At 44.6% G+C, this 24,731-nt stretch overlaps 1 protein-coding gene across 3 annotated transcripts in view; it reads left to right on the forward strand.

Moving 5' to 3' along the window:
- Positions 1–24,731, forward strand: part of LOC106568916 (uncharacterized) — a 63,963-nt gene that overhangs the window by 21,636 nt on the left and 17,596 nt on the right. For all 3 annotated transcript variants that reach the window (XM_014139747.3, XM_014139748.3, XM_014139749.3), the window contains exons 4-5: positions 11,885–12,021; positions 19,144–19,221. In XM_014139747.3, coding sequence (XP_013995222.2) covers positions 11,885–12,021; positions 19,144–19,221 — 215 coding nt within the window. The remainder of the gene's footprint in view (positions 1–11,884; positions 12,022–19,143; positions 19,222–24,731) is intronic.

Below are 24,731 nucleotides of genomic sequence, written 5' to 3' on the forward strand. Positions count from 1 at the left end.
CAGTTCTTAACGATTACAAGCATACACATAACGTGATGCAGCCACGACTAAGTTTGAAAAGATGGAGTGGTACTCAGTAATGTGTTATATTGTATTTGCCCCAAACATAACACTCTGTATTCAAGACAAAAAGGGAATTGCTTTGCCACATTTTTTGCAGTATTACTTTAGTGCCTTGTTGCAAACAGGATGCATGTTTTAGAATATTTTTATTCTATACAGGCTTCTTTCTTTTCAGTCTGTCATTTGGGTTAGTATTGTGGAGTAACTACAATTATATTGATCCATCTTCAGTTTTCTATCACAGCCATTAAACTCTGTAACTGTTTTAAAGTCACCATTGGCCTCATGGTGAAATCCCTGAACAATTTCCTTCCTCTCCGGCAACTAGGAAGGACGCCTGTATCTTTGTAGTGAGTGGGTGTATTGATACACCATCCAAAGTGTAATTAATAAATTCACCATGCGCAAAGGGATTTTCAATGTCTCCTTTATTTGTGAGGCATTGGAAATCCTGCCTGGTCTTTGTGGTTGAATCTGTGTTTGAAATTCACTGCGCGACTGAGGGACCTTACAGATAATTGTATATGTGGGGTACAGAGATGAGTTATTATTGGACACAGAGTGTGTCCATGCAACTTATTATGTGACTAGTTAAGCACATTTTTACTCCTGAACATATTTACTATTGCAACAACAAAGGGGTTGAATGCTTATTCACTCAAGACATTTAACCTTTTAATTTTTAATAAAAAAATGTACATTTCTAAAAACATGATTCTACATTGACATTATGGGATATTGTGTGTAGGCCTATGACAAACCATCTCAATTTAATCCATTTTAAATTCAGGCTGTAACAATACAAAATTTGGAAAAAGTCAAGGGGTGTAAATACCTTCTGAATGTACTGTAAATATCGGGAAAATGTCTCTTTCTTTTAGAGTTGAGGATCTCATCCTCACAATTCATGTCGAACACTTCTGATTCTCTGTGGACCAACTGTATTTAATGCATCAGCTGTGGCTGAAGTGGATTGGTGCTCCTCCAGAACTCAATGCCTCTACATATGTACAGTTCTACTTTAATTTGACCAGTTTCTCACAGCAGGAAAATATTACTTCAACAACAGGAAATGTGAATTATCATGTGGATTATAATTCATGGACATTTTTGTAGGGGTTGATAAATGTTTTGACATTTTAAAGTGGAAATCACAAACTTTAGAAGCCTTTTTAAATCTCAAAATACATTACAATTTAAATTTCCTGCTGCACAGGAAAAATATCTGCAACAACAGAGTAATCAAATTAATGCAGGTGCATAATTTTGGCACCCAGAATCAAATCTTGCATGGTCTGGCCAGTAAGTCTATTTTGTCTGTCATGAGAGACTAGCAGCTTCACTACAGGTGGTGCTTTCATGCCTTAGTGAGTCTGTTCAACGAGGCAGGATGCAGAAGAACTGTGAACTATGCTTGTTGCCCTGGTTGACTTGTCCAGCATCTCTCTGGCCTTGTTTATACCTGGCGCTAACATGGGTTCTGTGTCCTGATCTTGTCCACATTCTGATTGTGCCAACATTTTCAGACATGCGTCTACTCATGGTACTAAAATGTGTCTCTTATCTGTCCTCTGTGTCCACATTGTGACCAGATGTCCTGGTCCTACCCTGGCTAAATATGTGGTTGCTTCTCCAATTCTCCAACTCCAATTCGCATGTTAGTCCATTATAGCCTAGTTTGTTAAATAGCCTACATAAACAAAATGCCAAAATGTGAGGCTATCCCATATTTTCTTAATATATTGAACAGTCCACATTGTTCTAAGTAATTGCATGGCTTTAATATGGAAATATATTGTTAAACATAGCATTCGCACTTATGTAGGCCAACTATAAAACGCATCATGAGCCATGGGCCAAACATTGCCAAAAAGCAAGATAAGTCACCATTGATAAGACCTAAAAAGACAGTGAATAATTCGAATCAAATTCTAATAAAACAAAAAAGCTACTTGTTTTAAATAAGCCACAGTATGTCTAAATAGAGTTAGGCTACAGGAACCATAATTGCGTCCCATGGGCATATAATATTAAGACAACATAGACTATGGAGTGTTTTACGCACATCCAACATTTTCGCAGGAGCTGGAAAAATATCCAATATAAAGAGAAAAGGGAAATGTCCACTCACTGTTATAGTGCTCCCAATTGTATATCTATAGCCTACCATCGCTGTTGATATGGCCAATAGTGACTTTGCCAGGTAAATTAACAGCCTACAAGCGGATTCAGCAGCATGGACAGCAATCGAAATTCCCGCGATTTGACAGTTACGTCCCTCAGAGTAAAGTTGAAGATAATAAACAAAAAACAATATCAGTCTTTTTAGTTAAATAAATGGATGCTCCTAATCAGGGTTCCTACGGTCACTGACACCCTTCATGCAATGGGCATCTGTCACGGGCTGGCTCGAGGAACAACAGGAGAGGTAGAGTCAGGCGCAGGAGACAGAGAGTTCGGGACCACACTTCTTTATTTGAAGCAACTGTATGTGGTCGACAAAGTATAGGGGCGCAGCCCTTAAAGATTCTGCGGTGGTGTACACAAATAAAATAAACCACTGGCAGAAGGAAAACTCAGTACACATTCTTTTCGCACAAAAAACCCGGACAAGCAACACAATCACGTACAACCACATACATCCTACGCTAACCTAAATAACCCCCCCTTACTAATGACTAACCCAAAACAGGTGCGTGCCTACCTAGACCTAACCAAACGAAAGTGAAACAAAAAGGGATCGATGGTAGCTAGTAGGCCGGCGACGACGACCGCCGAGCTCCGCCCGGGCGAGGAGGGGCGCCACCATCCGTCACTGTCGTGACAGTACTCCCCCCCTGACGCGCGGCTCCCGCAGCGCGCCGACGCCGGCCTCGAGGACGCCCCGGAGGGCGAGGCGCAGGGCGATCCGGATGGAGGCTGTGGAACTCCCGGGTGAGCGCTGGGTCCAGTATGTCCTCCACCGGTACCCAGTACCTCTCCTCCGGGCCGTACCCCTCCCAGTCCACAGACGCCCGGCGTCTGGAGTCCAAGATGGACCGGACTGTGTACGCCGGGGGCCTCCCGATGTCCAGGGGGGGTGGAGGGACCTCCCGTACCTCATTTTCCTGCAGCGGACCAGCTACCACCGGCCTGAGGAGAGACACATGAAACGAGGGGTTAATACGATAATAAGAAGGAAGTTGTAATCTGTAACACACCTCGTTTATTCTCCTCAGGACTTTAAATGGCCCCACAAACTGCGGACCCAGCTTCCGGCAGGGCAGGCGGAGGGGCAGGTTCCGGGTCGAGAGCCAGACTCTCTCCCCTGGGGTGAACACGGGGGCCTCGCTGCGGTGCCGGTCAGCGCTCGCTTTTTGTTGCTCCCTGGCTCGTTCCAGGGATTCCTGCACAGCGTTCCAGGTCTCCCTTGAGCGCTGAACCCATTCCTCCACCGCAGGGGCCTCCGTCTGGCTCTGATGCCATGGCCCCAGGACCGGCTGATAACCCAACACACATTGGAATGGTGACATGTTGGTGGAGGAGTGGCGCAAAGAGTTCTGAGCCATTTCGGCCCATGGCACGAACCTTGCCCACTCCCCTGGCCGGTCCTGGCAGTAAGACCGCAGGAACCTGCCCACCTCCTGGTTTACCCTTTCCACCTGCCCATTACTTTCGGGGTGAAACCCCGAGGTCAGACTGACCGAAACCCCCAGTCGCTCCATAAATGCCCGCCACACTCGGGACGTGAACTGGGGGCCTCGATCTGAGACGATATCCTCGGGCACCCCGTAGTGCCGGAAGACGTGGGTGAATAAGGCTTCCGCGGTCTGCAGGGCCGTAGGAAGACCGGGTAACGGAAGCAGACGGCAGGACTTAGAAAACCGGTCCACAACGACCAGGATCGTAGTGTTGCCCTGAGACGGCGGGAGATCGGTCAAGAAATCCACCGCCAGGTGGGACCATGGTCGTTGTGGAACCGGGAGGGGTTGTAATTTCCCTCTAGGCAGGTGCCTGGGAGCCTTACTCTGAGCGCACACCGAACAGGAGGAGACATAGTGCCTCACGTCCCTCACCAAGGTGGGCCACCAGTATCTCCCACTAAGACCACGCACTGTCCGCTCTACCCCTGGGTGACCCGAGGAGGGAAGCGTGTGAGCCCACCGAATCAGCCGATCGCGAACACCGAGCAGAACGTACTTACGACCCACTGGACACTGCGGAGGAGTAGGGTCCGTCCGTAACGCCCGCTCGATGTCCGCGTCCACCTCCCAGACCACCGGTGCCACCAGGCAGGAGGCTGGAAGTATGGGCGTGGGATCGGTGGACCGTTCCTCGGCATCATGGAGACGAGACAGTGCGTCGGCCTTAGTGTTCCGGGAACCTGGGATATACGAGATGTTAAACCGAAATCTCGTAAAGAACATCGCCCACCTGGCTTGACGCGGTTCAGTCTCCTCGCCGCCCGGATGTACTCCAGATTGCGGTGGTCAGTCCAGATGAGAAAAGGGTGACGCGCCCCCTCAAGCCAATGTCTCCACACCTTCAGGGCTCTGACCACAGCCAACAGCTCCCTGTCCCCCACATCATAGTTACGCTCCGCCGGACTCAACTTCCTAGAGAAGAAGGCGCAGGGGCGGAGCTTGGGGGGGGGCGCCCGAGCGCTGGGACAGCACGGCTCCTACCCCAGCCTCGGACGCGTCCACCTCCACTATGAAGGGCAAAGAGGGGTCCGGGTGCGCCAGCACCAGAGCGTCGGTGAACAAAACCTTCAGACGACTAAAGGCCCTGTCCGCCTCCGCGGACCACTGCAACCGCACCGGGCCCCCCTTCAACAGTGAGGTAATGGGAGCCGCCACCTGCCCAAAGCCCCGGATAAACCTCCGGTAGTAATTGGCAAATCCCAAAAACCGCTGCACCTCCTTCACCGTGGTGGGAGTCGGCCAATTACGCACGGCTGAGACGCGGTCACATTCCATCACTACCCCTGATGAGGAAATGCGATACCCCAAGAAAGAGACGGCTGGTTTGGAAAACTCACATTTCTCAGCCTGACGTATAGGTAATGCTCCACCAGTCGCCCAAGCACTTTACGCACCAGAGACACATGCTCGGCGCGTGTAGCGGAGTAGACCAGAATGTCATCGATGTACACCACTACACCCTGACCGAGCAGGTCCTGGAGAATCTCGTCCACAAAGGATTGAAAGACTGCGGGAGCATTCTTTAACCCATACGGCATGACGAGGTACTCATAATGGCCAGATGTGGTACTAAATGCAGTTTTCCACTTGTCCCCTCCTCGGATACGCACCAGATTATATGCGCTCCTGAGATCCAATTTCGTGAAGAAGCGCGCCCCGTGAAATGACTCCATCGCCGAGGCGATGAGAGGTAGTGGGTAACTGAAACCCACTGTGATGGCATTTAGACCTCTATAGTCAATGCACGGGCGCAGACCTCCCTCCTTCTTCTTCACGAAAAAGAAGCTCGAGGAGACGGGTGAGTGAGATGGCCGAATGTATCCCTGCCTCAAGGACTCAGTGACGTATGTCTCCATAGCCGCTGTTTCCTCCTGAGACAGGGGATAAACGTGACTACGAGGAAGGGCAGCGCCCACCTGGAGGTTTATCGCACAGTCTCCTCATCGATGAGGTGGTAATTGGGTCGCCTTCGTTTTACTGAAGGCGATAGCCAAATCGGCATACTCTGAGGGAATGTGCACGGTGGAGACTTGGTCTGGACTCTCCACCATAGTCGCACCGATGGAAACTCCTATGCACCTGCCCGAGCACTCATTTGACCACCCCTTAAGAGCCCTCTGTCCCCACGAAATCTTAGGGTTGTGAGTGGCTAGCCAGGGAATCCCTAGAACCACTGGAAACGCTGGGGAATCGATGAGGAAAAGACTAATCCGCTCCTCATGACCCCCCAGCATTACCATGACCAGAGGCACAGTGACCTCCCTGACCAGCCCTGACCCTAGTGGTCGACTGTCTAGGGCGTGCACGGGGAAGGGTTGGTCCAACTGGACCAGGGGAATCCCTAACTTAGCCGCGACCCCACGGTCCATAAAACTCCCTGCTGCGCCTGAATCGACTCGCGCCTTAAACCGGGAGTGAGGGGAGAAACCAGGAAAAGACACTGACACATACATGTGACAGACAGGGGGGTCTGGGTGAGTCTGCGACCACATGAGGTGCAGGAGCGACCTCCCCCTCCAGTCTTCCTGGCTGCTGCCCCCCCTATCTCCATAGGCGTGGGAGCAGGAGGGCTGGAGGGTGGAATGAGCAGGGCCCGGGTCGGACGTCCGCGGGCGGCCAGCAGATTGTCCAGTCGGATGGACAGATCCACCAGTTGGTCCAGTGTGTGGGTCGTGTCCCGACATGCTAATTCCCGGCGGACGTCCTCCCTCAAACTACAACGGTAGTGATCTATAAGGGCCCTCTCATTCCACCCTGCTCCCGCGGCCAGGGTCCGGAACTCGAGAGCGAAATCCTGCGCGCTCCTCGTCTCCTGCCTCAGGTGAAACAGCCGCTCACCCGCCGCTCTCCCCTCCGGGGGATGATCGAATACTGCCCGAAAGCGGCGGGTGAACTCTGGGTAGTTGTCCCTGGCTGAGTCCGGACTGTCCCACACGGTGTTTGCCCATTCCAGGGCCTTACCCGTGAGACAGGAGACAAGGACGCTGACGCCCTTACACCCAGCGGCCGTTCCATCGTACTCCCTGGGGGGAACGAGTTTCACCCCACTGGTACTGGGTGCTGTGGGTGCTGGTGGGGGCGCAGGCTGTTGGCCTGCCGTGTTCAGGGGGCCGAGAGCACGTCGGTCCCAGCTCTCCAGGCGCGCCAACACCTGATCCATGGCGTTCCCCAGCCGGTGGAGCAGGGTGGAGTGTTGGTCTACGGTTTCCTCCATGGACATGGCTAGCGCTGAAGCTCCTGCTGACTCCATTAAGTTGTGGTACGTGATTTCTGTCACGGGCTGGCTCGAGGAACAACTGGAGAGGTAGAGTCAGGCGCAGGAGACAGAGAGTTCGGGACCACACTTCTTTATTTGAAGCAACTGTATGTGGTCGACAAAGTATCGGGGCGCATCCCTTAAAGATTCTGCGGTGGTGTACACAAATAAAATAAACCACTGGCAGAAGGAAAACTCAGTACACGTTCTTTTCGCACAAAAAAACCCGGACAAGCAACACAATCACGTACAACCACATACATCCTACGCTAACCTAAATAACCCCCCCCTTACTATTGACTAACCCAAAACAGGTGCGTGACTACCTAGACCTAACCAAACGAAAGTGAAACAAAAAGGGATCGATGGTAGCTAGTAGGCCGGCGACGACGACCGCCGAGCTCCGCCCGGCCGAGGAGGGGCGCCACCATCCGTCACTGTCGTGACAGCATCGCACAAATGAGTCCAAACGTTTCACAGAATCTGGACAAATATACAGTGTATACATGTATATATGTCCAATATAAATTAAAAAGGGGAATATCTGTTGACTGTTTTGCTGTTCGTGATATTTTCAAAAAACATTGGTGATGTAGGCTGCTGATAAGGCTACTGTGTGTGCCTCCGTTGGCAAAATCAATGCCTTAAACAATTGTGTCACCACAAAAACCAGCTTTTGGTCGGTCTAGTTGTGCTGACTGAAATTGGCATATTGGCGCATGTTACACCTCAAATATTTCCACCCCTCCCACCTCAGCGCAATGGAGTTGATGTTAGACAGATAAATAACCAAAACTAGCGGATTGCTGGCTTTTACAAGGAGAAATTGCCAAAGAGTGTGCGTTTGACACTAGCGCCGCCTTAACGCCAGTCTAATGATGATTTATGGAATTCACTGTCCAGATTCATATACACTCGGAAGATATCCAGAACAAGTGTGTATCTGACTACCTCCGGAGGTAGGCAGGAAGATCTGATCTCGATCTGACCTGTCTTTTGATTTGTCTACACCTGTTTAAAAATGTGGGCACAATCAGAACAAAGGTCTCATGTTACCAGGTATAAACGGGACTTCTGTAAGTGAGTCAACCTGGGCAACGGTTGGCTGGGAGTAATATGTGAAGTTTGATTGTCTGAGAGTGTACAAGGGAAAGCAGGACATTGGCTGAGAGTGTACAGGGGTACGCCGTTCATTGACTAAGTCTACATGAGGCAGCAGGTGAAGTCTGATTGTGTGAGTGTACAGCGTAAAGCAGCCTATTGGCTGAGAGTGTTCAAGAGACAGTGTGTCATTGGCTTACTGGGTTCAGGAAGCAACAGGTGAGAGTAGAGGTCTTCACATGTCAAAAAAGTTGGACCTGTTCACAAAGTAGACCTGGGGCTTTCCCAGCCGGACCCGATATGCATAATTTATTTTGTATTTTTATATAGAGACCCGTTCCGAAAGTACCCGAGGAACACTAGACCCATTCCGTGTAGACCTGTTCAGATCCAGACCCGGTCCAATCCGAATGAGGGAAGCAGCAGAAAAGGCTGTAGTGCATGCAATTTCTCATAGTTACAAATAACAACTCCATTCAGGATATAAAGCAGCAGTCTGTTGGCTCTTGGTCATTGTAGACTATCCTTCTCATTTAACTTTTAACTCCGTCATTTTAATTCCATCTTCCATTGATTAGATATCTCCTAACTTTTGCCCCACAAGGAGGCTCTATGACAGTAGCCTATTGCCGCTTTGTTCACTTATGATTGGCCAACAACAACAACAAGCTACACACTCTCGTGAAAAGCAAAGAGCAGCAGCATAAATGTAACACATTTTCTCTCGCTCTTTACTGCAGCAGTCGGGTTCAGATCTATATGGTTCCTTCCGGACAAGTCATTTAAAATTACACATAACGAGACTCCTGACAATCATATCAGATCCGACCCAGACCTGTGACATTATTTAGAATTCTGAATCCGGACCCTCTCGGGTATCGGGTACAACTGGATCCGTGAAGACCTCTGGCTGAGAGTATACAGAGAAAAGCAGGCTTTTGGCTGAGAGTGTTCAAGAGACAATAGAGTCGTTTGACAGTGCAGCCTACTGCCAACTGACTGATCTACAAAGAACCTTGCATCATAAATAAATACTCATTATTATTTGTATATCAGTCAGTGTGTCATTGGTTGACAGGGTTCAGGAATTAGCATTCTTAATTCCATTCCTTTACTAGATTTGTGTGTACTTGTCACAGGTGTCAAATGGAGTAGACCAAGGCGCAGCGTGTTTAGTGCTCATCTTGAAGTTTAATGAAGAAATAGAACACTTTACAAAAGAAACAAAATGACAGCCAACAGTTCAGTCAGGTTTCCAAACTACTAAACGGAAAACAACTACCCACACAACCCTGTGGGAAAAGGCTACCTAAGTATGGTTCCCAATCAGAGACAACGATAGACAGCTGTCCCTGATTGAGAACCATACACGGCCAAAACAAAGAAATACCAAAACATAGAAAAAGGAACATAAAATGCCCACCCTAGTCACACCCTGGCCTAACCAAAATAGAGAATAAAAACCTCTCTATGGCCAGGGCGTGACAGTACCCCCCCCCCCCAGTACCCCCCCGGACTCCGGCCGCAAAACCTGAACCTATAGGGGAGGGTCTGGGTGGGCTTTTCTCCGTGGTGGCGGCTCCGGTGAGGGACGCAGACCACGCTCCACCTCTGGCACGGCCCACTTCGGTGGCGCTTCTGGAGCGGGGACCCTCGCCGCCGACCCCGGACTGGGCACCGACTCTGGCAGCTCCGGACAGGCGGGCGACTCTGGCAGCTCTGGACAGGAGTCAGGCACAGGACTCACCAAGCTGGGGAGAATTGCAGGAGGCCTGGCTCTGGGAGCAGGCACAGGACTCACCAGGCTGGGGAGACATGCAGGAGGCCTGGCTCTGGGCGCAGGCACAGGATTCACCAGGCTGAGGAGACATGCAGGAGGCCTGGCTCTGGGAGCAGGCACAGGACTCACCAGGCAGGGGAGACATGCAGGAGGCCTGGCTCTGGGCGCAGGCACAGGATAGACCGGGCTGTGGGGGAGCACTGGAGGAAGAGTGCGAGGAGCAGGCACAGGACGTACTGGGCCATGGAGGCTGACTGGAGGTCTGGAGCTCGGGGCTGACACACCCCGTCCTGGCTGGATGGTTCTTCTCGCCCAGCACGGGAGTAGCGCAGGTACAGGACAAACTGTGCTGCGCTGGTGAATGGGGGGTACCGTGCGTAGAGCAGGCGCAGGATAACCTGGGCCGAAGAGGCACACTGGAGACCAGATACGCTGAGCCGGCGCACTTCTTCCTGGCTGACGGCCCACTCTCGCACGGCAACGATGCTTGTACCGAGCCTGGCTGTAAGTGCGCATGGATGAAACAGTGCGCATCACCGCATAGCATGGTGCTTGTTCAGTCACTTGCTCCCCACGGTAAGCACGGGGAGTTGGCTCAGGTCTTACAACCGCCTTAGCTAATCTACCCGTGTGCCCCCCCCAAAAAAATATTTTTTCCGCTGCCTCTCGGCCTCCTGTTGCCTTCCTAGCCGTTCCTCCCAGAAACGCCGTTCCGCCTTCGCTGCCTCTATCTCCTCCGGCGGGCGGCAGTACTCTCCCGGCCTTGTCCACAGTCCTGCCCCATCCAGGATCTCCTCCCAGGTCCATGACTCCCTTTTACCACGCTGCTTGGTCCGTTGGTGGTGGGTAGTTCTGTCACACCGGTTGAAAGTAGAGGACCAAGGTGCAGCGTGGTGAGCGTACGTATTCTCTTTATTGGAAAGACGCCAAACAAAACAATAAACTCTACCCAACAAACCGTGAAGCTAAAGGAAAAGGAACATAGAATGCCCACATAGAAAAAGGAACATAGAATGCCCACCCTAGTCACACCCTGGCCTAACCAAAATAGAGAATAAAAACCTCTCTATGGCCAGGGCGTGACAGTTCTGGGTATATGTTGTGTAATTGTTAGATATTGTTAGATATTACTTGTTACATATTACTGCACTGTCGGGGCTAGAAGCACAAGCATTTCACTACATCTGTTAAACATGTGTATGTGACTAATAATTTGATTTCAGCAGGTCATTGGCAGGTCATTAACTGAGATTTTACAGGCCTTCTGTCTCCTCCTGTACACTCTGGACCAGCTGTTTCTAATGACAGCCCTGTTCTGCCCAGCTGTTCCACTGTAGGATTTAGACCTGTGGACTGTTGACCTACATACGCAGCTAGAATTAAGATGCTTTCCCTGGCAGACAAAATGTGTGTGTGTGTGTGTGTGTGATCTTGTTCTTCTATCCTCATGGGGACCTGAAATCCCCAAAAGGATAGTAAAACAAAGGAAAATTCTCCCTTCCTAATGGAATAGTTCGAAAAGTTACAACAAAATGGAATAGTCCCTGAATAGAATCTGTTAGAAATTCACTGCTCGACTGAGGGACCTTACAGATAATTGTTTGTGTGGTGTAAAGAGATGAGGAAGCCGTTCAAAAATCATGTTAAACATTTTTATTGCACACAGAGTCCATGCAACTTATTATGTGACTTGTTAAGCACATTTATACTCCTGAACTAATTTAGGCTTGCCATAACAAAGGGATTGAAAACTTATTGACTCAAGACATTTCAGCTTTTCATTTATTTGTAAAATATTCTAAATACATAATTCCACTTTGACATTATGCTGTATTGTCTGTAGGCCAGTGACAAAAAATCTCAATTTAGTCCATTTAAAATTCAGGCTGTAACACAACATCAGGAAAAAAATCAAGGGGTGTTAATACTTTCCAAAGCACTGTATATCACCACATCTCATCAGTCCTCTTTTCTCTCTCCTCTTTGTTGTCATTGTGCCAGGCTTCTGAAGACCCAGTCCCTGGAGTGGTACTACAACAATGTAAAGTGTCGCTTCAAGAGGTTTGGTAGTGCCAAGGTGCTGAAGACACTATACAGAAAACACCTGGCGGAGCATGGGACGCTGGGAGAACTCACAGGTACTGGACTGGACAGTTTTTTTTTACTGCTGCCACTACATTAACCGAACGTTTGCATCAACCGTAAGAGTGCAGAGACTCTCTGCTTGTGGCAAATCTTCCAGCATCTTAGCGATAAATCAACATTTCCAGAATGGTTACATGGAGGAAAATGGGGAGGGTAATGCTTTTTCAATTTCAGTCAAGGGGAGGTCTAGTAATCTAGTCCAGGGGAGGTCATGTAATTTGTAATTGATAAAATGTCAATATTTCTTAGTGTGCTGCCATCCAATGCCTGTGCTGTGTAGGCCTACAGTGTCAGTTCAGGAGGAGTGAAAGGCTTCCTCCAAATGTTTTCTTTTAAATTAGGCCTAGTCTAAAAAATATTGCACATGGACTAGCCTATACTTTATGTTCTGTTCAGTTTGAGAAGTAAGAGCGCAAAGATGAGAAGGTCAACTTTGATAGCTTGCTACTACTATAATTTATTAAAAACAATATTTTTCTTACCCATGATGTATTTATCAGAGTTATTGACCTCTCAATAAGGCAGATTCAAGTAACTTTGTGCTGCTAAAACTTGATGCAGCAGCCACAGCACAATCAATCGGAAACGGACAGCTAATGTTGCTGAAAGTAGGCAAATTTGAGTAGGCAACCGTCTTCATTTGAATTAGACTTTACTAACAACAACAAGACTTTGTGTTGGAGCCTATTTCTTCCTATTTACGAAATAAGAGGCATGCCTGCCTGTTTTACAGATTAAATTAGGCTGTAGGCTGCTATATCCATAGATTTGTCTGTCAATTCCTCCACCCACCATGCACTCTTTAAATAACCTGCCTCCCTGTCAGTGAAGGGCTGTTACTATCCAGATAAAGGTAAGACCCAGATGCAGACCGTGTCGAAGTAACAATGTTTATTACAGCAACAGGGGCAAAGGTACAGGACGGCAGGCAGGCTCAGGGTCAGGACAGGCAAGGGTCAAAACCAGGAGGACGAGAAAAGAGAGACTGGGGAAAAGCAGACGCTGATACAAAAACGCTGGTTGACTTGACAAACAAGACGAACTGGCAACAGACAAACAGAGAACACAGGTATAAATGCACAGGGGATAATGGGCAACACCTGGAGGGGGGTGGAGACAATCACAAGGACAGGTGAAAAAGATCAGGGTGTGACAGTTACATTAAAACCAAGTCTACCTTTTATTAAAGAAAATGGCCAATTGAGAACAAGTTCTCGTTTACAACTGCGACCTGGCCAAGATAAAGCAAAGCAGTGCGACAAAAACAACAACACAGAGTTACACATGGGATAAACAAACATCCAGTCGATAACACAATAGAAAAATCTGGATACAGTGTGTGCAAATGAAGTAAGGAGGTAAGGCAATAAATAGGCCATAGTTGCGAAGTAATAACAATTTAGCAATTAACACTGGAGTGATAGATGTGCAAGTAGAAATACTGGTGTGCAAAAGATCAGAAAAACAAAACCAAATATGGGGATGAGGTAGGTAGTTGGATGAGCTATTTACAGATGGGCTGTGTACAGCTGCAGAGATCAGTAAGCTGCTCTGACAGCTGATGCTTAAAGTTAGTGAGGGAGATGTAAGTCTCCAACTTCAGTGATTTTTGCAATTCGTTCCAGTCATTGGCAGCAGAGAACTGGAAGAAAAGGCGGCCAAAGGAGGTGTTGGCTTTGGGGATGACCAGTAAAATATACCTACTGGAGCGCATGCTATGGGTGGGTGTTGCTATGGTGAACAGTGAACTGAGATAAGGCGGAGCTTTACCTAGCAAAGACTTATAGATGACCTGGAGCCAATGGGTTTGACGAGGAATATGTAGCGAGGACCAGCCAACGAGAGTATACAGGTCTCAGTGGTGGGTAGTATATGGGGCTTTGGTGACAAAACGGATGGCACTGTGATACACTGCGTCCAATTTGCTGAGTAGTGTTGGAGGCTAGATTGTAAATTACATCGCCGAAGTCAAGGAAAGGTAGGTTAGTCAGTTTTACAAGGGTATATCAGGCAGCATGAGTGAAGGAAGCTTTGTTGCGAAATAGGAAGCCAATTCTAGATTTAATTTTGGATTGGAGATGCTTAATATGAGTCTGGAAAGAGAGTTTACAGTCTAGCCAGACACCTAGGTATTTATAGTTGTCCACATAAGTCAGAACCGTCCAGAGTAGTGATGCTAGTTGGGCGGGCGGGTGCGGGCAGCGATTGGTTGAAGAGCATGCATTTAGTTTTACTAGCATTTAAGAGCAGTTGGAGGCCACGGAAGGAGTGTTGTATGGCATTGAAGCTCATTTGGAGGTTTGTTAACACAGTGTCCAAAGAAAGGCCAGATGTATACAGAATGGTGTCGTCTGCGTAGAGGTGGATCAAAGAATCACTCACAGCAAGAGCGACATCATTGATATTTACAGAGAAAAGAGTTGGCCCGAGAACTGAACCTTGTGGCACCACCATAGAGACTGCCAGAGGTCCAGACAGCAGGCCCTCCAATTTGACACACTGAACTCTATCTGAGAAGTAGTTAGTGAACCAGGCGAGGCAGTCATTAGAGAAACAAAGGCTGTTGAGTCTGCCGATAAGAATATGGGGATTGACAGAGTCGAAAGCCTTCGCCAGGTCGATGAAGACGGCTGCACAGTACTGTCTTTTATCGATGGCGGTTATGATATTGTTTAGGACCTTGAGCGTGGCTGAGGTGCACCCATGACCAGCTCGGGAAACCGGACTGCATAGCGGAGAAGGTACGGTGGGATTCGAAATGGTCGGTGATCTGTTTGTTAACTTGGCTATAAAACTTCTACAGGATTGGTGGGTCCCCCGTGGGATGGTTGAGCTAACGTAGGCTAATGTGATTAGCATGAGGTTGTAAGTAACAAGAACATTTCCCAGGACATAGACATATCTGACATTGCCAGAAAGCTGCACTGTCCAATATCCAGTAGCTATTACAGTGAAATAATACCATGCTATTGTTTGAGGTGATAGCACAGTTATGAACTTGAAAATGTATTAATAAACCAATTTAGGGCAGTCTTGATACAAAATATTGAACAGAAATGCAATGGTTCATTGGATCCATCTAAAGCTTTGCACATACACTACTGTCATCTAGTGGCCAAAATCTAAATTGCGCCTGGGCTGGAATAATACATTTTGGCCTTTCTTTTGCATTTCAAAGATGATGGTTTAAATAAAAAAAATTAAAAACGCATGTTAGTCTGGGACAGTTGTGGGATGCGGTAGATGCCAAATTAATACAACCACTAGCATCAAAAAACCTTTAAGCAATGAGCCTGACGCAACAGATGAGAACGTTTAGCTTTAAATGTTGATAAACTATTAGGCTATTTCTTCACAGTATAAGTGCAGCAATGTGCACATGGCAGTAGGCTATAAGCGCAAATGTTCCATTAGCAGGAAAACACAATTCTCAAAAGTAACCACAATTGCGATTATGCATGCATTGCTTTTATTATAAAAGTGCATTTTTATGGTGAAAGTTATCTTCCCCAAACTTGAAACTCACATGCTACTTTTGGCCACTTTAGTTGTGATACACACCTTATCAAAACATATAGGCCTATGGGCTAGGCTACATGATTTTAAAAAGTAGCAAAAAAAACATGCGCTGTTTCTTGCCTTAAGCTAGGTATCATTCACAAGTGACAATATATTATTCACAAGTGATAGGCTAATATTGTCACCCATCACACTATTCTTGATTTAATCTTGTCTTTACATATACTAAATAATATATGTGTGAAATTTGTTTTGATTTAGAATGGGCCATTATCATGCACCTGTATCAAATCAGGGGCAGCGGAAAAAAATACATAAATAGCGAATGGTTCATTTTCATGCCAGCCAGGTAGGCTATACTCCTGTTGTAAAGAGAAGAAATGTGCTTAATATTAGGAAAGTTGAGTTTTAAATATTGTAAGCCTATAGAAAGCTGATGGGATCCTCCTCTTTTTAATAGAGGCCATGTTTTCTCACTCAATTGCATGACCTATTGAAATGTTGGGCAACATGGGCTCAAGACGTATTTGAATAGATTTTCGATAACATTTGCATTGATGTCAGAGTGATTAGAGGGACAATAGAGTGCTGAGTAGCATCAGAGCTTGCAGAAACTAAATGTGAAGTGGAATTTGACTGCCATCATGACTGGTGACCGTCGGTGTGGCGGTATTACAGTCACCATAGCAGCCCTAGTCATACATTCTCATTCTGCTTTGAGCTCTATTCAGGTGCTCTAAATATGCACATAAAGCTGAGGTTATTTGTTGTTATATAACTGCATTACTGAGTCTTGTGTGAGGCATTATCAGCCTTATCCCTGGACTGCGTGTGCCCAGTGTTCATGTAGTTCAGAAGTGGATTGGGGAACACTATGGTCATTTCCAGTCCTTTTAAGGAGGAAGGCAGTGAACTTGAGTGACATGAACTAGATTTGAGAACAAATAAGCCTCATCCTGTTTTCTTTGCGACTCTATTGCTAACTGGCTATGTATTGCAGTTTCTCTCTCTCTCTCTCTCTCTCTCTCTCTCTCTTTCATCAGTCAGAGTCAAAGGAATCAAAGCCAGTGACCCCTCGTCCAGTCTGTGAAGTGTGTGTTATTTTCTCCTAAATGTCCACTGAGCGGCGCAGATACACCATTCAAATGTGTACACAAACGGTGGTGTGTGTTCATGGTTGCCAAGGGAAGCCAGGCTTTCTAAAAAAAAAAAAATTTTAATGTTTTTTTATAAAAAGATACATTTTTATCTTTTGTCTCTCTGTTTTTTTATAATTTTTCTTCAATTCACAAGAGGCTGAATGTATCTCACCGGAGAAAGCATCAGAGCGAGCAAAACATATGTGTAGGCCATCTATCTGATGCTGTCTGAGCAAAAAGAGTATGACATTGTTGCTGCCCGTAGTATTGAATGCAAGGGAAGGCAGCGAGCATTTGGCCTCCCTTGATAAAATAAATATAAAATAATAGCCAATCAGCTGATGGAAGTTCAATATGTAGCTAAACATTGAAGGCTAATGTTAACTAGCTAACGTTGCCCATGAAAGTAAGTTAGACTAGTGAGCAAACATTTTAGCCAGGTGGCCTAAGAAAACAAAAAATAAAACTGTGTACTCTATGACAGAGTCATAGACCGTTTTGTCAACATAAAAGAGAAGGATTGCATTGGTGTTTCTCTAAAAGTGAGTCAATGTTTTTTTTCTACTAGCACGAACGCACACACACACACACACAGAAATCAGAACCATGGATAACTCCATCATATTTAGCTTAAGTTGATTGGACTAAATTGTTTTTGGTAATTTTTAGTTGTCACTCTATTAGACTTAGCATAGGTGATTTGATGATGTTGAAATGTTGAAGTTGAAATGGTGTTGAAATAGTGGAGGCAGCTCCTGTTTTCTTTGTGACTTGCGGTAACTTTCCATGGTATTAAATCAATAGTTGTTTAGTAGTCAGAAAATGTCGGAAACATTAATAAATCCTCTTAGATGTAAGGTCCCCCTCTGGTTCCGGTTCCGGCCGCCATTTTCACTTATAAATTGATCTGTGGACACCGTAAATCAAATTTGTGCCTATAATGACCCAAATCTAAGTGCTTGTAGCTCAGGACCTGAAGCAAGGATATGCATATTATTGATACCATTTGAAAGGAAACACTTTGAAGTTTGTGGAAATGTTAAATTAATGTAGGAGAATATAACACATTAGATCTGATAAAAGATAATACAAAGAAACAAAACATGTTTTTTGTATATTTTTTGTACCATCATCTTTGAAATGCAAGAGAAAGGCCATAATGTATTATGCCAGCCCAGGCACAATTTAGATTTTGATCACTAGATGGCAGCAGTGTATGTGCAAAGTTTTAGACTGATCCAACGAACGATTGCATTTCTGTTCAAAATGTTGTATCAAGACTGCCCAAATGTGCCTAATTGGTTTATTAATACCTTTTCAAGTTCATAACTGTGTACTCTCCTCAAACAATAGCATGTGATTATTTCATTGTAATAGCTACTGGAAATTGGACAGTGCAGTTAGATTAACAAGAATTGAAGCTTTCTGGCAGTATCAAATATATCGATGTCCTGGGAAATGTTCTTGTTATTTACAATGTCATGGTAATCACATTAGCCTACGTTACCTCAACCGTCCCGCGGGAGACCCACCGATCCAGTAGAGGATTTATCAACCGCTCAACATAAAATAGCCGCATGTCCACACTCCCTCAAATCATTTTGAGACAATATCCTTTCTATTTTATTCAGCTACGTTCAATTGTATTCTTCATACTATAAAATAACATAAAAAAATACCATGGAATTCTAAGCAAATCTTGTCTGCTAAATGAACTAGTGTAGCCCACAGCTACATGGCATAGCCAGATCAAGACCTAACATACTGTAAGGACAACTCAGGGTATGTTTTTCTGTTCTTCTGAAATAGACTACATTTTCTTCGTATCATGTACCTTTAGTCCTGTCTAAAATAAATAATGGATTTATTGTGATGGTGTAGGCTATATTACATGGATGTAGATGACCCAAATGTCTGCATCAGTGGCTTGTAGGCTATGCATGGAAGCCAGTCAATTCTAAATGTGTTTATGTTCATTAACGGTCAATTACCATGAGACCGGCAGTTGTTTGCTTGACAATCACTGGCTGACAAAATGTCATGACCGCCACAGCCCAGGCATAAGTTAACACTGCTCAGGTAAAAAAAACATCTATTCGCCTGCAGTTACTCTGAGGCCATCAGCGTGCTACAATGTTTGCTCACGTCAATAGAGTATTTTGTCACTGTTATGCTCAAAATAATTGTCAAAAAGAATTGTGGTTTAAATTGATCTGCAATATTTCTCGCTATAGCCTGCGCACTGTAGCTGTTTGTTTGAATGTTCAGTGTGTGAATGTTGTGGCCATAGTCCTCCTGTTCAGTAAGCACATCACAGGAGACAATTATTTGAAACAGACAAAGTTGTCCAACGCCTTAAGTTTTCCAATACCCATTTTATTTTCCTGTTTACACCTTTTTGCTACATTGTGACCTACTGAACATGACCCATGCCCTGTGTGTTGTATCTTTTTGCAGAGGGTAGCGCGTATGAGGAGAGCATCGGCAACGAGGGCAGCGTCTGTAGTGAAAACGCCTTCTACAGACAGAGTGAAGGTAGGCTTCCGGCTTTCCCCTTCTAAAGCATTTCATGTCTTTACTGAAAGAGCAGATACGGGGGCCGTAGGTAGCCTAGTGGTTAGAATGTTGGGCTAGTAACTGAAAAGTTGCTGGTTTGAATCCCTGTGTCGACGAGGTGAAAAATCTGTTGATCTGCCCTTGAGCAAGGCACTTAACCCTGGTTGTTGTCCATCATGGCTGATCCCTGGCTTGGACCTCACTCTCTGAGGTATCTCAAGGAGATATGCAACAAAAAAAAACATTTCCATTACATACTTGTGTATATTTGTTGACAAATATAAGCATCCCCAATCATTATTATTATTATTATTATTATTATTTTGTTCATAAAATAACTTCTGGTTCCGGTGGCATGCATTGGGAATGGTGGCTATCTCGTGGCTTTTCTTTTGCAAAATAACTATACATTTACTTATTTTCAAATTATTGTCAACATATAACATCACATTAAGGTGTGGGACGTTTACTGTATGGCAAGTAACAATAGCAAGTCTACGGGGAAAAAGTAAGGAACTTGTCTGTCTGTCCTGCATTAAAGACCAAAAATGGTTAAAGAAAATTGTGATAACAAAAAATATATACCAGTTTCATTTAAGGACCAAAAAAATTACAACTGTGCCATATAAATTGCAAAATAGTTGGGAAGAGATTTTCGATGTACCGATTCCATAGCACATGGTTTATGAATTGACACGCAAAACGACGCCGGATTCAAAACTTAGAATTTTTCCATTTAAATTATTATACAACATTCTTGCAACCAATAGAATGTTATATATATGGGGGATACAATCTTCCCAGCTCTGCAGATTTTGCTGTGAGGAGGCAGAGTCATTAGATCATTTATTTTGGTACTGTCCATATGTAGCTCGTTTTTAGTCACAGGTCCAGGAATGACTGAAGAATTGCAACATTTACCTAGAACTAACCCTGCAGATAGCAATACTGGGTGTTTTGAAAAGTCATAGTCAATCGATCAAAAATATAATAATTATTTTAGCAAAAATGTTTCTTTAATTTACAATCTGTAGAAACTATGACAATAGAAAGGTTCAGTACTTTTGTGAAGCATCACAGCACAGTTAAAAATGTATGGCAAATAGAAATCCAAAATGGATGGTTAAGAGATAGATGGGATGGGTTGAATGGAGCTGAAGGGTGGGACTGTCACGTCCTGACCATAGAAAGATGTTATTTTCTATGGTAGAGTAGGTCAGGGCGTGACAGGTTTTTCTTCTATGTTTTCTATTTCTATGTTGTCAGGGTCTAGTTTTGTATTTCTATGTTGTGGTTTTGTTTGGGATGATCTCCAATTAGAGGCAGCTGGTCCTCGTTGTCTCTAATTGGAGATCATACTTAGTTAGGGTTTTTTTCCACCTGGGTTTGTGGGAGATTTTTTTTTGAGTAGTGTATGTTTCTACTCTGTGTCACGGTTTGTTGTTTTGTTCATGTATTGCATAGTTTCACAGTGTAAATAAAATGTGGAACGACACACACACACACACACACTGCACTTTGGTCCGCTTCTCCTTACGACAACCGTGACTAATAACAACAAGATAATAAATGTAAAACATACAGGGTCTGTAAAATGTATATAGGTTCAGAACTTTTGTGAAATAGCACAGTTACAAATAGAAATCAAACTGGATTGACATTAGAAATAGAGGAAGGCCAGGACTAAAACCAAACAAAATAGAACTATTGTAAAATAGATTGTGTCTGTAAAATGTGTATAGTATGTATAAACTGAAGGTAGAAGCCAAAGTGTTATTGTTTATTAGTTTACTCCAATTGGGGGAAGGGTGGTAGGGTTTGCTGGGAATAATAAAGGTATATTAAAAGAAAGTGTATATATGTGTGTATATGTATGAATGTTTATGTATGTATATACACTACCGTTCAAAAGTTTGGGGTCACTTAGAAATGTCCTTGTTTTTGAAAGAAAAGCACATTTTTTGTCCATTAAAATAACATCAAATTGATAAGAAATACAGTGTAGACATTGTTAATGTTGTAAATGACTATTGTAGCTGGAAACGACAGATTTTTTTATGGAATATCTACATAGGCGAACAGAGGCCCATTATCAGAAACCATCACTCCTGTGTTCCAATGGCATGTTGTGTTAGCTAATCCAAGTTTATCATATTAAAAGGCCAATTGATAATTAGAAAACCCTTTTGCAATTATGTTAGCACAGCTGAAAACTGTTGTTCTGATTAAAGAAGCAATAAAACTGGCCTTTAGACTAGTTGAGTATCTGAAGCATCAGCATTTGTGGGTTTGATTACAGGCTCAAAATGGCCAGAAACAAATAACTTTCTTCTGAAACTCGTCAGACTATCCTTGTTCTTAGAAATGAAGGCTATTCCATGCGAGAAATTGACAAGAAACTGAAGGTCTCGTACAACGTTGTGTACTACTCCCTTCACAGAACAGCACAAACTGGCTCTAACCAGAATAGAAAGAGTGGGAGGCCCCGGTGCACAACTGAGCAAGGGGACAAGTACATTGGTGTGTCTAGTTTGAGAAACAGACGCCTCACAAGTCCTCAACTGGCAGCTTCATTAAATAGTACCCGCAAAACACCAGTCTCAATGTCAACAGTAAAGAGGTGACTCTGGGATGCTGGCCTTCTAGGCAGAAGGCCAGATATCACTACGCACAGTAGTGATATCACTATGCACAGTTCATACAAGGAATGTTAGCTACTGTAGCTAGCCAGCCATCTAACGTCAGCTGGCTAGCTAACAGCAAGCTTTAACTAGCAATACAAACTGATTGTCATAGCTAGCTAAAGTTAACCAATAGGTAGGCTGGACACATGACATTTGAAACAACGTTCTTTTCTGATAAAAACTAGTTCATTGCATCCGCCGTGGAGCCCAGTTTCATAATATGACCATATTTCCCAACTGCTTGCCGTCGTTTGAAGTAATCGTGAAAAAACAGGCCTTATTTTAGTGCATTTTTCACCCTGCCAGCTCCTATTAGTTCTATTGAGCACGGTGGCATCAACTCGCCTTCCGAAAACTCTATTCCCAGTATATTGTTCAACGTCACAATTCCTGCTTTGCTATTGTTGGCAATGAGACCTGCTCACGTTGTTTTATAGTTAAAATGTAAACAACAACAAAAATAATATTGGAACTCTGGGGTCTTCCCATTGTTTCCTATGGGGGAAATATAGGCATGTCTGTCTATTTTGCCAAATATCTCGCAATGTGTATATTTTTGATTTTTTCAAGTCGGATGCCATTTTAATCATGAGAATTTACATTTACATTTAAGTCATTTAGCAGACGCTCTTATCCAGAGCGACTTACAAATTGGTGCATTCACCTTATGATATCCAGTGGAACAACCACTTTACAATAGTGCATCTACATCTTTTAAGGGGGGGGGGGGGGTTAGAAGGATTACTTTATCCTATCCCAGGTATTCCTTAAAGAGGTGGGGTTTCAGGTGTCTCCGGAAGGTGGTGATTGACTCCGCTGTCCTGGCGTCGTGAGGGAGCTTGTTCCACCATTGGGGTGCCATTATGTAAGCCTGGGCAGCTAGCTTGGTTGTCATCAAATGCTAGCACCAAAATACTTTTTGCCCTCAGTAACACTGAGCACTTTTTTCCACTGTTTTCCTATGGAGAGGCATGCCGGTCTATTTCGCCAAATATCTCACTGTGTATATTTAGATTTTTTTAAAGTTACACCATTTGAATCAGGAGAATCTCCTCTTTGTAATTATGTAAATCTGGGCAGCAAACGTTTTTATTTTATTTTTTCCCTACTTTCTCATTATGCAGACATAAGCACAGTTGACACCATCGGAGTGCGGATGTTTACTTTCTACACAAGTAGTTTTTTTTTCAATTCCGTCCGATACATTTTTTTGTGCCATTTAGGCGAAATGGAATTCTAAGCATCATTCCAGTCAAAACAAGCTCTGCGAACGTTCAATTCCATTCATTTGCTATGGGCTCACGCTAGTGTTCCAGCTTAGCCAACGTTCTTAAGTCGTTTTTCAGCCTTGGGTGAATTTTGACTCGTTCTATTGTCCAGCCTACAATAGGTTCAATGCTAACATTAGGCTATAACTAGCAATGTGAAATGGCATTCTGAGAAAACTACACTAACGTTAGACACTTCATACACATAAGTTAATGTTAGCTAGCAAGCCAGCCACCTAACCTAAACTTGGGGTCTTTTGTTTAGACATGTCATGTTATAATCTATACTATAACCCCAATCCATAGAGTTACTAGCAATACAAACTGATTGTCATAGCAAGCTAAAGTTAGTTATTTTGGTTAGGTTCCTTGTTAGTTAGCAAGCCAGCCATCGAACTCCAGCTGGCTAGCTAACAGCAAGCTTTAGCTTGCAATGAAAACAACTTTGACAAAATTAGAAACGTATAATATCTGAATCTGAAACTAGATTTTTTTTATAACACATCCTGTGTTGTTTCCGTTTAGTTTGCACAGCTTGTTTGGTCGGTTGTGTTCCACTGATTTCGAAACGTGTTATTTTCAGAGTGAGAGAAAGTCAACATTGCATGGCACGATCGTCATCCAGAAAGTAGTCCATCATAACTTTTTCCCACTGACCTTTGTCGATAGCACCTGATAAATTCAAGGCAGCAATGTTATTAAGAGCAGTAGCAACATATTTGCAGTTCTCCATGGCTAAAGTTATACATTTTGAAAAAACTGCATTACGAGCAGCTCATTTTATAGACACAAGATGCAACACCGCAGACCAATCCAAACTCAACTCTCGGCATGTCCAGCCCACTCATTATCTCAGCCAATCATGGCAAGCGGGAAGGTTGCTTACTTTCTCTGTGGCTAACCAACTAGGCTCGTAATTTAACAATTTTATTCGTATTTACAGATGAAATACAAGTTTTATATTAAGGCACATGAAAGTTCACATGTTCGAGAAGGCATTTCTGCCCAAAAATGCATTTTGATTTAAAAAAATTATGTTTATGTTGAAATGCCTCTCCTGTGAAGTTATGACGTGCGACATATGCCTAGTTTCCTGAAACAAGTCACATTTGTATATTTTTTTTACACATATTTAACCCCATATTTTTGCCACTGAACACTATCCATATATACTTCCATTCATTTTTTCAACTCGTACCGGGGACCTTCAGATGATTCTTGTGAGGCCTGTGGTCGTCCTGGAGCAAAACAATGTATGTGAGAGTCTCACCTTTCCACAGAGGGGTCATATTAGCATGTAGCCTAAACACTAGAGACATAAGTTGGCAGATTGGCTGTACTGACTCCAAGCGAGTCCCAAGATGCTTGTGGGGGCCGTAGAGCAAAACAGAGAAACCCATCGTGTTCATGAGTCTCATCTTTCCATAGAGGAGTTTGTAGGCCAAACCGTTCGGACGCTACAGACGATTCTGTGAGAAGACCAATTTTTGGGGGGATGTCTGACAAACACCGCTCTAGCAACTACTGTACAATTCAC

The sequence above is a fragment of the Salmo salar genome, chromosome 14, assembly GCF_965601325.2.
Source record: "Salmo salar chromosome 14, fSalSal1, whole genome shotgun sequence".
Taxonomy (NCBI): Eukaryota; Metazoa; Chordata; class Actinopteri; order Salmoniformes; family Salmonidae; genus Salmo; species Salmo salar.